At 43.8% G+C, this 15316-nt stretch overlaps 1 protein-coding gene across 1 annotated transcript in view; it reads left to right on the top strand.

The window, feature by feature from the left end:
- The window catches only part of cacna2d2a (calcium channel, voltage-dependent, alpha 2/delta subunit 2a), a 320922-nt gene that overhangs the window by 270638 nt on the left and 34968 nt on the right, over positions 1-15316 (top strand). Inside the window, 8 exon segments of the mRNA XM_070445771.1 lie at positions 1945-2034; positions 3050-3115; positions 13245-13270; positions 13272-13317; positions 13830-13904; positions 14145-14216; positions 14408-14479; positions 14680-14741. Coding sequence (XP_070301872.1) covers positions 1945-2034; positions 3050-3115; positions 13245-13270; positions 13272-13317; positions 13830-13904; positions 14145-14216; positions 14408-14479; positions 14680-14741 — 509 coding nt within the window.

Here is a 15316-nt window from a genome sequence, read left to right on the forward strand (position 1 = left end):
GAGGTTTATACACTACTGTGGTTACAATAGAGAGGTGTTTAACACTGCTGTGGTTAACACAGAGAGTGTTTATACACTACTGTGGTTAACATAGAAGAGTGTTTATACACTACTGTGGTTAACACAGAGAGGTGTTTATACACTACTGTGGTTACACAGAGAAGTGTTATTACACTACTGTGGTTAACACAGAGAGTTTTATACACTACTGTGGTTAACACAGAGATGTTATAACACTACTGTGGTTAACACAGAGAGGTGTTTATACTGGCACTACTGTGGTTAACACAGGAGAGTCTTTATACGCTGCTGTGGTTAACACAGAGTGTGTTATACACTACTGTGGTTAACACAGAGAGTGTTTATACTGTGCACACTGTGGTTAACACAAAGAGGTGTTCTATTACACTGCTGTGGTTAACACAGAGAAGGTGTTTCTATATACACTGCTGTGGTTAACACAGAGAGTGTTTATACACTGCTGTGGTTAACACAGAGAGGTGCTATACACTACTGTGGTTAACACGAGTGGGTTATACACTACTGTGGTAACACAGAGAGGTGTTTATACACTACTGTGGTTAACACAGAGAGGTGTTATTATACTGCTGTGTTAACACAGAGAGGTGTTTTACACTGCTGTGGGTTAACACAGAGAGGTGTTTTATACACTACTGTGGTTAACACAGAGAGTGTTTATACACTACTGTGGTTAACACAGAGAGGTGTTTATACACTACTGTGGTTAACAAGAGAGGTTACACTGCTGTGGTTAACACAGAGAGGTGTTTATACAATACTGTGGTTAACAAGAGAGGGTTTATACACTACTGTGGTTAACACAGAGAGGTGTATACCACTACTGTGGTTAACACAGAGAGGTGTTTATACACGACTGTGGTTAACACAGAGAAGTTTATACACTACTGTGGTTAACACAGAGAAGGTGTTATACACTACTGTGGTTAACACAGAGAGGTTTTATACACTACTTGGTTAACACAGAAGAGGTTTATACGTGCACTACTGTGGTTAACAACAGAAGAGGTGTTTATACACTACTGTGGTTAACACAGAGAGGTGTTTATACACTGCTGTGGTTAACACAGAGAGGTTTTTATACACTACTGTGGTTAACACAGAGAGGTGTTTTCACACTGCTGTGGTTAACACTGAGAGGTGTTTATACACTACTGTGATTAACACAGAGAGGTGTTTTCAAACTGCTGTGGTTAACACAGAGAGGTGTTTATACACTACTGTGGTTAACACTGAGAGTTGTTTATACACTGCTGTGGTTAACACAGAGAGGTGTTTATACACTGCTGTGGTTGACACAGAGAAGTGTTTTCACACTGCTGTGGTTGACACAGAGAAGTGTTTTCACACTGCTGTGGTTAACACAGAGAGCCAGCGGGAGATTGGCATGCTTGTGCCACGTGCCTCTGACACTCCTAATGTGTTTTTAGTAGCTGCTTCATATTGATGAATAATGGCCCTAAATGTCTAAAGACTGTCCACAGGCTTTACTGCTTCTCAGGCCTGGGCTGCTTCTACTGTTGGCCCTCAGGTTTATATGACAGTGAGAAGACTTGTAAGGGTCTTATAGTTTTACGATGAATAAGGGTGACATGCTCTGAATCCCCCCCAACAGCTATGGGCTGTTGCTATGCGCGACGCAACGAGGAGTGCCTGGATACCGCCCCTAGCCGTGGTATATTACCACAAACCCCTAACATGCCTTATTGGTATTATAAACTGGTTACCAACAGTAATTAGAGCAGTATAAATACATGTTTTGTCATACCCGTGGTATACGGTCTAATATACTACGGCTGTCAGCCAATCAATTCAGGGCTCTAACCACCCAGTTTATAAAGCAATATATGGTGTGTGTGTGTGTTTGTCATTTCTCTGATGTGTGTGTTCTCCTCCCTGTCTCAGGAGTACCTGGATGTGCTGGGTCGGCCCATGGTGCTGGCTGGGCCCAAGGCCAAGCAGGTCCAATGGACCAACGTCTACCAGGATGCTCTGGTAAGCCACAACTATCCCACTGATGAGTAGCAACACAAGTGTCACGTTACAGTACATTACTGTAATGTACTGTATTATCTATGCATATGCATCGCTGTTTATTATCTATTATTGTTGTATATAGCTTTTTTTATTGTTATTTTATTGTTTTACTTTTTTTTCTTAAAACTGCATTGTTGGTTAAGGGCTTGTAAGTAAGCATTTCCATTCTACTTCTGCTGTATTCGGCAGCTAGCACTGCGATGCAGTGCCTTAGACCACTGTGCCACTCAYACTGCCACTCAAACTGCATTACAATGGTCTTAGCATTAAAACAGAAATTAATGAAATAAAATAAAATTGGATTTCATTTGATTTCATTCATTTCTGTTTTAATGCTAAGACCATTGTAATGCAGTTTACCCGGTACTAGCCAAAAACCGAAACCCTTTAGAATTAGTTGCTTACAAACTTCTACTTTGAGTCCTACCTATAACATAGCTATGTTTTAGATTAAAAAACATTATATAGGGCCTCCTGAGTGGCGCAGTGGTCTAAGGCACTGCATCGCAGTGCTAGCTGTGCCACTAGAGATTCTGGGTTTGCAACCGGGAGACCCATGGGGCTGGCGCACAATTGGCCCAGGGTCGTCCGTGTTGGGGAGGGTTTGGCCGGCAGGGATGTCCTTGTCCCATCGCGCACTAGCGACTCCTGTGGGGGGCCGGGTGCAATGCACGTTGACACGGTCACCAGGTGTACAGTGTTTCCTCTGATTGGTGAGGCTGGCTTCTGGGTTAAGTGGGCATTGTGTCAAGAAACAGTACGCCTTGGTTGGGTTTTGTTTCGGAAGACGCACTGCTCCCGACCTTTGCCGAGTCCGTTCGGGAGTTGCAGCGATGAGACAAGCATGTAACTACCAATTGGATATCATGAAAGTGGTAAAAAAAGTATAATAAAACATTTAAAAACATTATATAGATGCTAACAGAACCTTCTGAAGTCCCATATACTGAGACGTTGATGTTTGTGTGTTCAGGGTCTGGGTCTGGTCATAACTGGGACCATGCCGGTCTTCAACCTCACCGCTGATGCAAACTCTCAGGTAAATATCAGCAGGAGCATGAAGCTCAGGGTTTACACTGATTAACAAATGAATAGACTTGTTATTGCACAGTTCATTTTCAAATGGTCTCAGGGCCATTAGAAAAAGTATTTCTGTCTTCTGTGGCTCTTTGAGGACCACAAAAATAAATACATAAACAGATATTGCATCGGTACTGAGCCATAACTTAGATACAGATTTACCATTTGAGAGCAAACTGATTTGCATCATTGTAAAACAACAGGAATCCTGACTGCACAACAGTTCCTTCTGTGTCTATAACTCCCTAATGTTGGCCATCAGTCATGTCTAATGGCATCCTCCCATCCTGGTGCACCGACCGACTGCAGGGCAACACTGACCCCCTGAGGTGGCAACAGGCCCAGCAGCTTTGAGAACCATATTTTTCTTAGAGCTTGGTGAGAGCGTGGTTGTCCAATGGTTATTTAGCATACAACCTTCCCACAACATTCGGGGAATGGTGCAGAATAGTTGCTTGGCTCTGAAACATTCTCAACACATTTAAGGAACTTGACAAAATAACATTATTTTCTTGGTATTTAATTTCTTTAACAGAATGTTTCCTTAAAGTTCAAACATGGTAACATTTGGGTTAATGTTCTAGGAACGTACTCCAACTGGTTTGACATTGGGAATGTTCTCAACTAGTTCAGAGAACTTTAAGAAACAATGTTATTCTGTGGGAATGTCAGTAGTTCAGCATGTTTCCTACTGGTTTCCTCGTGGTTCTATTTAAAGTCATGTTCTCAGAACGTTAATAAAAACCACTAGAAAACATTTGCAACTTTCAATGTTAAAAAGAGATACATTCCGTTTTCAGTGTCAACAAAACACTCTCGGTCCTCTATCTTGTTGAGTGTGTTCCGGTGTGTTGACCACGCACACTAATTGGCCTCATTTGATGTTAATGAATGCTTGTTAATGAATGCTTGTGAGTGTTGGGCCAGTAACCAAAAGATTGCTAGATCCAATCCCTGAACTGACAAGGTAAAAATATGTTGTTCTACCCCTGAAGAAGGCAGTTAACCCACTGTTCCTAGGCTGTCATTGTAAATAAGAATTTGTTAGTTAATAAATAAAAAATGTAATGTTTCCTTAGAAATGGGGTCTTTTTTAATAAACTAAAACGCTTTGTTAAAAAACATTGTGGTGGCGCAGTGGGCTAATTTCATGGATAGAGAACAGAAGATTTGAATCTCACTAATTAAAAAATACATGTGTTTGCGTGATTAATGCCTATAATGAATTTCCATGTGTCTTATCTGTGCTTGGAGTTGAAAACAGTTAAACTAAGCTAGCAGTGTTTTTTAAATTCTTATTGAAACATTCAGTGAAAGTTTTAAGGAAGTTATTCAAAAACCTCCAAATAAACTATAAAACGGTCAGGGAACCATAGTACCGGTAAAAGGTTCTCAGAATCTCCCTGCAACCTAAAAATGTATGTTCCCAGAACAGGTGAAATTTTCACTTCCGTTCTGTTTTACCGGTCAGGAAACTCATGGCTTCTTTCCTAGAACCAATGGGAAACCAAAAACGTACATTCCCACAACTTCCAAGGAACAAAATGTGCTAGCTGGGTAGTATGCTGGCTGGGTAGTATGCTGGCTGGGTAGTATGCTGGCTGGGTAGTGTGCTGGCTGGGTAGTATGCTGGCTGGGTAGTATGCTGGCTGGGTAGTTGTGCTTGGCTGGGTATGTATGCTTGGCTGGGTAGTATGCTGGCTGGGTAGTATGCTGGCTGTGGGTAAGTGTGCTGGCTGGGTTAGTATGCTGGCTGGGTAGTATGCTGGCTGGGTAGTATGCTGGCTGGGTAGTATGCTGGGCTGGGTAGTGTGCTGGCTGGGTAGTAGTATGCTGGCTGGGTAGTATGCTGGTGGGTAGTATGCCTGGCTTGGGTAGTGTGCTGGCTGGGTAAGTGTGCTGGCTGGGTAGTATGCTGGCTGGGTAGTGTGCTGGCTGGGTAGTATGCTGGCTGGGTAAGTATGCTGGCTGGGTAAGTATGCTGGGCTGGGGTAGTATGCTGGCTGGGTAGTGTGGCTGGCTGGGAGTATGCTGGCTGGTAGTAATGCTGGCTGGGTAGTGTGCTGCTGGGTAGTGTGCTGTGGCTGGGTAGTAGTGCTGGCTGGGTAGTATGCTGGCTGGGTAGTGTGCTGGCTGGGTAGTGTGCTGGCTGGGTAGTGTGCTAGCTGGGTAGTGTGCTAGCTGGGTAGTGTGCTGGCTGGGTAGTATGCTGGCTGGGTAGTGTGTTGGCTGGGTAGTGTGCTGGCTGGGTAGTGTGCTGGCTGGGTAGTGTGCTGCTGGGTAGTTGCTGGCTGGGTAGTATATGCTGGCTGGGTAGTATGCTGGCTGGGTAGTGTGCTGGCTGGGGCTGTAGTGGTGCTGGCTGGGTAGTGTGCTGGCTGGGTAGTCATTGCTGGCTGGGTAGTGTGCTGGGCTGGGTAGTATGCTGGCTGGGTAGTGCTGCTGATGCTGGCTGGGTAGTATGCTGGCTGGGTAGTATGCTGGCTGGGTATGAGTGCTGCTGGGGCTGGCTGGCGGTAGTATGCTGGCTGGGTAGTGGTGCTGGCTGGGTATGAGCTGGGTAGCTGGCTGGGTAGTGTGCTGGCTGGGTATGCTGCTGTTGCTGGCCTGGGTAGTTGCTGGCTGGTAGTGGTGCTGGGACTGGCGGTAGTGCTGCTGGCTGGTGTAGTGTGCTACTGGGTAGTGTGCTGGCTGGGTAGTGTGCTGGCTGGGTAGTATGCTGGCTGGGTAGTGTGCTGGCTGGGTAGTGTGCTGGCTGGGTAGTGTGCTAGCTGGGTAGTGCTGGCTTGAATGTTTTCTTTCGAGCATGGTTCCAGCAACTATGGTGGATGCATCACCAGGCCAGCCCAGTACAGCTCGGTTTGGTTTGGCTCCCTGTATTGTGAATCAGGCTTCAGTATACTGTACATGTACATCTTCAGCCATACTGTTTGTTAGCTCCCATTGAATCAACTATTAAAATCGAATGGAAAATATTGACTCTTGAGATAATCACACCTAACATTAGGACAATGGTACCGGAGGGGAGGGCTGCCGTTTTACGCGCTCTTAACAACTGGGCTATTTTGTGTGGTTTTTTCACATTGTTTGTAACTTATTTTGTACATAATGTTGCTGCTACCATCTCTTATGACCGAAAAGAGCTTCTGGATATCAGAAGAGCGATTACTCACCTCGAACTGGACAAAGATTTTTTTATTTATTAGTCCGACACAAAGGATATACTGCTTTTCTAAGACCAGGCTCAAATCTCTGTCAGTTGCATGAAGAAAATACGTAAATACAGGGGGCGGAGACCATGGTGCCTTGCGAGAATTCATTGGCGAGTGGGTAACCCCCCTTTATCATCCGTTCTATTGGCCAACTTGCAATCACTGGAGAATAAACTGGATGATATCCGTTCGAGACTATCCTACCAACAGGACATCATTTTTTTTTTTGATCTGATGTTTCACCGAGTTGTGGCTGATTGACAACACGTATAATATACAGTTGGCTGGGTTTTCCATGCATCGGCAGGACAGAACAGCTACATCTGGTAAGACGAGGGGTGGGGGTGTGTGTCTATTTGGCAATAACAGCTGCTGCGCTATGTCTAAATTAAGGAAGTTCTGAGGTATTTTGCTCGCCTGAGGTAAAGTACCTCATGATAAGCTGTAGACCACACTATCTACCAAGAGAGATTTCATCTATATTTTCATAGCCGTTTATTTACCACCACAAACTGATGCTGGCACTAAAACCGCACTCAACGAGCTGTATAAGGCCATAAGCAAATAAGAAAATACTAATCCAGAATCGGCGCTCCTAGTGGTCGGGGACTTTAATACAGGCAAACTTAAATCCGTTTTACCTCGTTTCTACCAGCATGTCACATGTGCAACCAGAGGAAAAAAACTCTAGACCACCTTTACTCTACATACAGAGATGCATACATAGCTCTCCCTCGCCCTCCATTTGGCAAATCTGACCATAATTCTATCCTCATGATTCCTGCTTAGAAGCAAAAACTAAAGCAGGAAGTATCAGTGACTCGCTCAATACGGAAGTGGTCAGATGACTCAGATGCTACGCTACAGAACTGTTTTGCAAGCACAGACTGGAATATATTCCTGGATTCATCCAATGGCATTGAGGAGTATACCACCTCAGTCCAGTCACCTGCTTCATCAATAAGTGCATCGACGACGTCCTCCCCACAGTGATTGTACGTACAGTACCAGTCAAAAGTTTGGACACACCTACTCATTCAAGGGTTCTCTTTATTTTTACTATTTTCTACATTGTAGAATAATAGTGAAGAAATTTAAACTAGGAAATAACATATATGGATTAATGTAGTAACCAAAAATGTGTTAAACAAACGTGTTAAACAAACCGGCTTCATGAGGAATGCTTTTCCAACAGTCTTGAAGGAGTTGGCACATATGCTGAACACTTGTTGGCTGCTTTTCCTTCACTCCAACTTATCCCAAACCATCTCCTTTGGGTTGAGGTCGGGTGATTGTGAAGGCCAGGTCCTCTGATGCAGCACTCCATCACTCTCCTTGGTCAAATATCAATCAATCAATCAAATGTATTTATAAAGCCATTTTTACATCAGCCAATGTCACAATGTGCTGTACAGAAACCCAGCCTAAAACCCCAAACAGCAAGCAATACAGATGTAGAAGCACGGTGGCTAGGAAAAACTCCCTAGAAATGCAGGAACTTAGGAAGAAACCTAGAGAGGAACCAGGCTCTGAGGGGTGGCCAGTCCTCCTCTGGCTGTGTCGGGTGGAGATTATAACAGTACATGGCCAAGATGTTCAAACGTTCATAGATGACCAGCAGGGTCAAATTATAATAATACAGTGGTTGTAGAGGGTGCAACAGGTCAGCACCTCAGGAGTAACTGTCAGTTGGCTTTTCATAGCCGATCATTCAGAGTTAGAGACAGCAGGTCAAGGTAGTACTTCCGGTGAACAGGTCAGGGTTCCATAGCCGCAGGCAGAACAGTTGAAAATGGAGCAGCAGCACGACCATGTGGATTGGGGACAGCAAGGAGTCTTCAGGCCAGGTAGTCCTGAGGCATGGTCCTATGGCTCAGGTCCTCCGAGAGAAGAGAAAGAGAAAGAGAGAGAAAGAGAGAGAGAATTAGAGGGAGCATACTTAAATTCACACAGGACACCAGATAAGACAGGAGAAATACTCCAGATATAACAGACTGACCCTAGCCCCCCAACACATAAACTATTGCAGCTGGAGGCTGAGACAGGAGGGGTCGGGAGACACTGTGGCCACGTCCGACTATACCCCCATACAGGGCCAACCAGGCAGTATATAACCCCACCCACTTTGCCAAAGCACAGCTCCCACCCCACTAGAGGGATATCTTCAACCACCAACGTACTACCCAGAGACAAGGCCGAGTATAGCCCACGAAGATCTCCCCCACGGCACAAACCCGAGGGGGACGCCAACCTGGATAGAAAGATCACATCAGAGACTCAACCCACTCAAGTGACGCACCCCTCCCAGATAATTTGTTGTGATTGCAAACGTAATAAAATGGCCCTTACACAGCCTGGAGGTGTGTTTTGGGTCATTGTCCTGTTGAAAACAAATGATAGTCCCACTAAGCGCAAACCAGATGAGATGGCGTATCGCTGCAGAATGCTGTGGTAGTCATGCTGGTTAAGTGTGCCTTGAATTCTAAATAAATCACAGACAGTGTTACCAGCAAAGCACCCCCACACCATCACACCTCCTACTCCATACTTCARGGTGGGAACCACACATGCAGAGATCCTCCGTTCACTTACTCTGCGTCTCACAAAGACACGGCGGTTGGAACCAAAAATCTCAAATTTGGACTCATCAGACCAAAGGACACAGATTTCCACTGATCTAATGTCCATTGTTCGGGTTTCTTGGCCCAAGCAAGTCTCTTCTTATTATTGGTGTCCTTTAGTAGTGGTTTCTTTGCAGCAATTCGACCATGAAGGCGCAGTCTCCTCTGAACAATTGATGTTGAGATGTGTCTGTTACTTGAACTCTGAAGAATTTATTTGGGCTGCAGTCTGAGGTGCAGTTAATTGCCAATTTCTGAGACTGGTAACTCTAATGAACTTATCCTCTGCAGCAGAGGTAACTCTGGGTCTTCCTTTCCTGTGGCGGTCCTCATGAGAGCCAGTTTCATCATAGCGCTTGATGGTTTTTGCGACTGCAGTTGAAGAAACTTTCAAAGTTCTTGAAATTGACTGACCTTCATGTCTTAAAGTAATGATGGACTGTCATTTCTCTTTGCTTATTTGAGCTGTTCTTGCCATACTATGGACTTGGTCTTTTACCAAATAGGGCTATCTTCTGTATACCAACCCTATCTAATCACAACACAACTGATTGGCTCAAACGCATTAAGAAGGAAAGAAGGCATACCTGTTAATTGAAATGCATTCCAGGTGAATACCTCATGAAGCTGGTTGAGAGAATGCCAAGAGTGTGCAAAGCTGTCATCAAGGCAAAGGGTAGCTACTTTGAAGACTCACAAATATAAAATATATTTTGATTTTGATTTGTTTAACCTCTCCGGGATCGGTGTACCTATACCGTTGGACGGTTGCGCTAACGTGCGCTAATGTGATTAGCATGATGTTGTAAGTAACAGCAAACTTTCCAGGACATAGACATGTCTTATATGGGCAGAAAGCTTAAATTCTTGTTAATCTAACTGCACTGTCCAATTTACAGTAGCTATAACAGTGAAAAAATACCATGCTTTTGTTTGAGAGTGCACAACAACAAAAAACGTTTATCACGGCAACTGGTTTGATACATTCACCTCTGAAGGTAAATAATGTACTTACATTCAGTAATCTTGCTCTGATTTGTAATCCTGAGGGTCCCACAGGCCATCTAGATGTGTGAAAGTTATTGTATAAGCTAATTATCCATTCCTGGGAGTGTGTAAACTTTAATGTTGTATTACCATAACATTTTTGTATGTTCTCTATATTAGGCACTTTTGGGCAGACTTGATACGAAATATTGTCCAGTATTGCAATGCTTCACTGGATCAATCTGAAACTTTGCAAACACACTGTTAAATTGTGCCCAAACTGCAATATTATATTATGGCCTTTCTCCTGCATTTCAAAGATGATGAAACTTTTTGGGGGGGGAAACGCATGTTTTTTGGTTTGTATTATCTTTTACCAGATCTAATGTGTTATATTCTCCTACATTCATTTCACATTTCCACAAACTTCAAAGTGTTTCCTTTCAAATGGTATCAAGCATATGCATATCCTTGCTTCAGGTCCTGAGCTACAGGCAGTTAGATTTGGGTATGTCATTGTAGGCAAAAATTGAAAAAGGGTCCGATCCTTAATTAATTAACACTTTTTCTGTTACTGCATGATTCTATGTGTTATTTCATAGTTTTGATGTCTTCACAATTATTCTATAATGTAGAAAATAGTAAAAATAAAGAGAAACCCTGAAATGAGTAGGTGTTCTAAAGTTTTTGACTGGTACTGTACGAACTTCAAAAATCTCTGAAACTGGAAACACTTATCTCCCTCACTAGCTTTAAGCACCAGCTGTCAGAGCATCTCACAGATTACTGCACCTGTACATAGCCCATCTATAATTTAGCCCAAACAACTACCTCTTCCCCTACTGTATTTATTTATTTATTTATTTTGCTCCATTATTTCTATTTCTACTTTGCACATTCTTCCACTGCAAATCTACCATTCCAGTGTTTTACTTGCTATATTGTATTTACTTCGCCACCATGGCCTTTTTTTTGCCTTTACCTCCCTTATCTCACCTCATTTGCTCACATCGTATATAGACTTATTTTTCTACTGTATTATTGACTGTATGTTTGTTTTACTCCATGTGTAACTCTGTGTTGTTGTATGTGTCGAACTGCTTTGCTTTATTTTGGCCAGGTCGCAATTGTAAATGAGAACTTGTTCTCAACTTGCCTACCTGGTTAAATAAAGGTGAAATAAATAAATAAATAATAAAAATATCCCAACCAGAAGCCATGGATTACAGGCAACATCCGTACCGAGCTAAAGGCTAGAGCTGCCTTCAAGGAGCGGGACACTAATCCGAACGCTTATAAGAAATCCCTCTATGCCCTCAGACGAACCATCAAACAGGTAAAGCGCCAATACAGGACTAAGATTGGATCCTACTACAATGGCTCTGATGCTTGTTGGATGTGGCAGGGCTTACAAACTATTACGGACTACAATGGGAAAGCGCGAGCTGCCCAGTGACGCGAGCCTACCAGACGAGCTAAGTGCCTTTTATGCTCGCTTCGAGGCAAGCAACACTGAAGCATGCATGAAAGCACCAGCTGTTCCGGACGACTGTGTGATAACGCTCTTCGTAGCCGATGTGAGCAAAACCGTTAAACAGGTCAACATTCACAAGGCTGCGGAGCCAGACGGATTACCAAGATGTGTACTCAGAGCATGTGCGGACCAACTGGCAAGTGTCTTCACTGACATTTTCAACCAGTCCCTAACCGAGTCGGTAATGCCAATATGTTTCAAGCAGACCACCATAGTTCCTGTGCCCAAGAAAGAAGAAGGAACCTGCCTAAATGACTACCGCCCTGTAGCACTCACATCGGTAGCCATGAAGTGCTTTAAAAGGCTGGTCATGGCTCACATCAACACCATCATCCTGGAAACCCTAGACCCACTTCAATTCGCATACCGCCCCAACAGATCCACAGATGACGCAATCTCAATCGCACTCCACACTGACATTTCCCACCTGGACAAAAGGAACACCTATGTGAGAATACTGTTCATTGACTACAGCGCAGCGCCATAGTGCCCACAAAGATCATCACTAAGCTAAGTACCCTGGGACTAAACACCTCCCTTTGCAACTGGATCCTGGACTTCCTGATGGGCTGCCCCCAGGTGGTAAGGGTAGGCAACAAAACATCTGCCACGTCTGCACCATCGAGAGCATCCTGACCGGTTGCATCACCGCCTGGTATGGCAACTGCTCGGCATTCGACCGTAAGGCGCTACAGAGGGTAGTGAGTACATCTCAGTACATCACTGGGGCCAAGGTTCTTGCCATCCAGGACCTATATACTAGGCGGTGTCAGAGGAAGGCCCAAAAAATTGTCAGACTCCAGTCACCCAAGTCATAGACTCTTCTCTCTGCTACCGCACGGCAGGCAGTACTGGAGTGCCAAGTCTAGGTCCAAAAGGCTCCTTAACAGCTTCTACCCCCAAGCCATAAGACTGCTGGACAATTAATCAAATGGCCACCCGGATAATTTACATAATTGTTTTTTTATTGTGTTACTTTTTATTTTATGTTTTACTTTAGTTTATTTAGTAAATATTTTCTTAACTCTATTTCTTGAACTGCATTGTTGGTTAAGGACTTGTAAGTAAGCATTTCACAGTAAGTGCAACACCTGTTGTATTCGGCACATGTGACAAATAACATTTAAATTCATTTGATGCTGCTGCAGATGTAAGATCTTAATCTGATCACCCTGTTGCAGGAGAACTTTCCTGGTAATGCAAGAAATGTAAAACGAGTGTTTTTGGCGGATGAAAAAGGCTTCTGAAGTTTGTAATTGCCTTCTTGATTTTCTCTTACAAAAAATGTATCAACCCCTACAAAAGGTTCCACATAATAATTCAAATTTCCTGTTGCTGCAGGATTATTTTCCTGCTGTAACAAACTGGCTAGAATTAAGATCCTACGTCAGTATGACAAATTGATTCAGTTCCAGGGTGTAGATATACATTAATCAGCTGGCATAAGGTGTAGATATCGATTAATCAGATGTACACATGGTAATAAATCACAGATGGTGAGGACAGCTTTTCAGCAGTCAGTCTAATGCCCCTGTGTGTATGTGTGTGTGGGCTGTATGTGGGTGTTGTGTGTGTGTGTGGGGGTGGGTGGGTGGGTGGGTGCGTCGTGCAGTCTCTGGCTTTGCTATCGTAAATGTGAGAGGCTGACAGATGGTGTGATGACATGATCAGTGACAGAGGTGTAGATGCTCTTATAGTTGATCAGGAACCATTAACTGGAATGTTTTTAAACAGACGCAGCTTGTCCTTGGTGTCATGGAGGGATGTTGCAATCAACGAAATTAAGAGGAAGACACCAACATACAGGGTACACACAGACACACACAGATGCATAACACACACACACACACACCAACACACACAACACACCACCACACACACACACACACACACACACACACACAACACACACACAACACACACACACACACCACACACACACACACCACACACACACACACACAGACACAGACACAACACACACCACACAACACTCACACTCACCCTCACACTCACAGACACACCACAGATGCATACACACACACACACACACACACACACACACACACCACACACAACACACGCACAGATGCACACACACACACCCACACACACACAGACACACAGACACACACACACACACACACACAACAACACACACAAAGACACACACATATACACAGACGCACACACATACACGATGCATACACACACACCATGCACACAAACACCACACACACACACACACACACACACACACACACACACACACATAACACAGAAGCAGTAAAAAAAAAAATCTTGTTTCTCTCCCTACAGCTTGGAGCCAATGGATACACCTTTGCGATCGACCAAAATGGCTATTTGCTCCTGCACCCCAACCTGCAACCTAAGGTAGGATCAAGACTGTCCTCTATGCATCCCATCCTGCAACCTAAGGTAGGACCCAGACCATAGTAATAGAATGAATAGAATAGGCTTCATTCTATTTCTATGTCCCAGATTTTCCTCCTGACTCCTCTTGACTCTTTTTTTACATCATTAGTATTCCTCTGTTCTGACTTTTTCTTGACTTTTCTACCCAGATACTGGTATTATTCCGTCTGTCTGATTGGCTGCCTGTCTGTCTCTCAGATCATTAACTTCAGAGAACCTGTCACCCTGGACTTCCTGGATGCTGAGCTAGAGGACAGTAAAAAGGAGGAGGTAAATACAGTTCAGACAACTAAACACCCACACATCTCTAACATTGTCATGGTTACTACAGCTGTATGACAGTGGTCCAATGACCAAACCGTTGAATCAAATGTCACAGTTAATTTTTGTTAAAGTATATGAAACTCTCCATCTCTTTTTGCCTTCCTCCTGTTCTGTCTGTTTCTCTCTCTCTCTCTCAGATCCGTCGAGAAATGATTGATGGCAAATCAGGGCAAAAGAAAATCAAGACTCTCATTAAGTCAGTTGATGAGGTAAGTCATCAATATATGGCTCAGCCATGATCAATACTGGCACCATCCAGATATATGAGGCTCAGCCATGATCCATACGGGCACCATCCAGAATAACTGAGTAATGACAAAAATTCAAACTTGTACTGTAGTCCAGGTTGTGTTTGAGGAAGTGATTCTGGTGCTGATCAGGGTGATCTGATGTTGTTGTCTGATTTCAGAGGTACATTGATGAGGCCATGCGGACATACACCTGGACACCAGTGGAGGGCACAGATTACAGGTGAGTGCTAAACTACCAGCCTTCATCTGGATCGTAACCGAAACGGGGAGGGACTACCTGAACTTGCCCAATAAAAAACTTGTTCTGTTTGCAAAACATTTTCCGTTACAAAATGTCTCGTTACGGTTTGCAACGGTGTGCGCTAATGACCACGACCCTGGCGGTAAGACGGAGATCGGACCTGAAGGTATGAGTGAAATCCAACTTTCACCTGACCATAGGAGTGACATCACCTGACCTTGAACTGAGCCTGTGAATAAGGTATATAACCCTGTGATCTAGAAACTTGCTTTCCTGCATCAGTCTTCAACCACTGGTGTGTGTACATTTAGAGAATACACTCAGGTTATTAACGTGCCTGCTGTCTATATTGGGTATTATTCACCTCAATCAAATCAAATCAAATGTATTTATATAGCCCTTCTTACATCAGCTGATATCTCAAAGTGCTGTACAGAAACCCAGCCTAAAACCCCAAACAGCAAGCAATGCAGGTGTAGAAGCATGGTGGCTAGGAAAAACTCCCTAGAAAGGCCAAAACCTAGGAAAAAACCTAGAGAGGAACCAGGCTATGA

Source organism: Salvelinus sp. IW2-2015, linkage group LG1 (assembly GCF_002910315.2).
Source record: "Salvelinus sp. IW2-2015 linkage group LG1, ASM291031v2, whole genome shotgun sequence".
NCBI lineage: Eukaryota > Metazoa > Chordata > Actinopteri > Salmoniformes > Salmonidae > Salvelinus > Salvelinus sp. IW2-2015.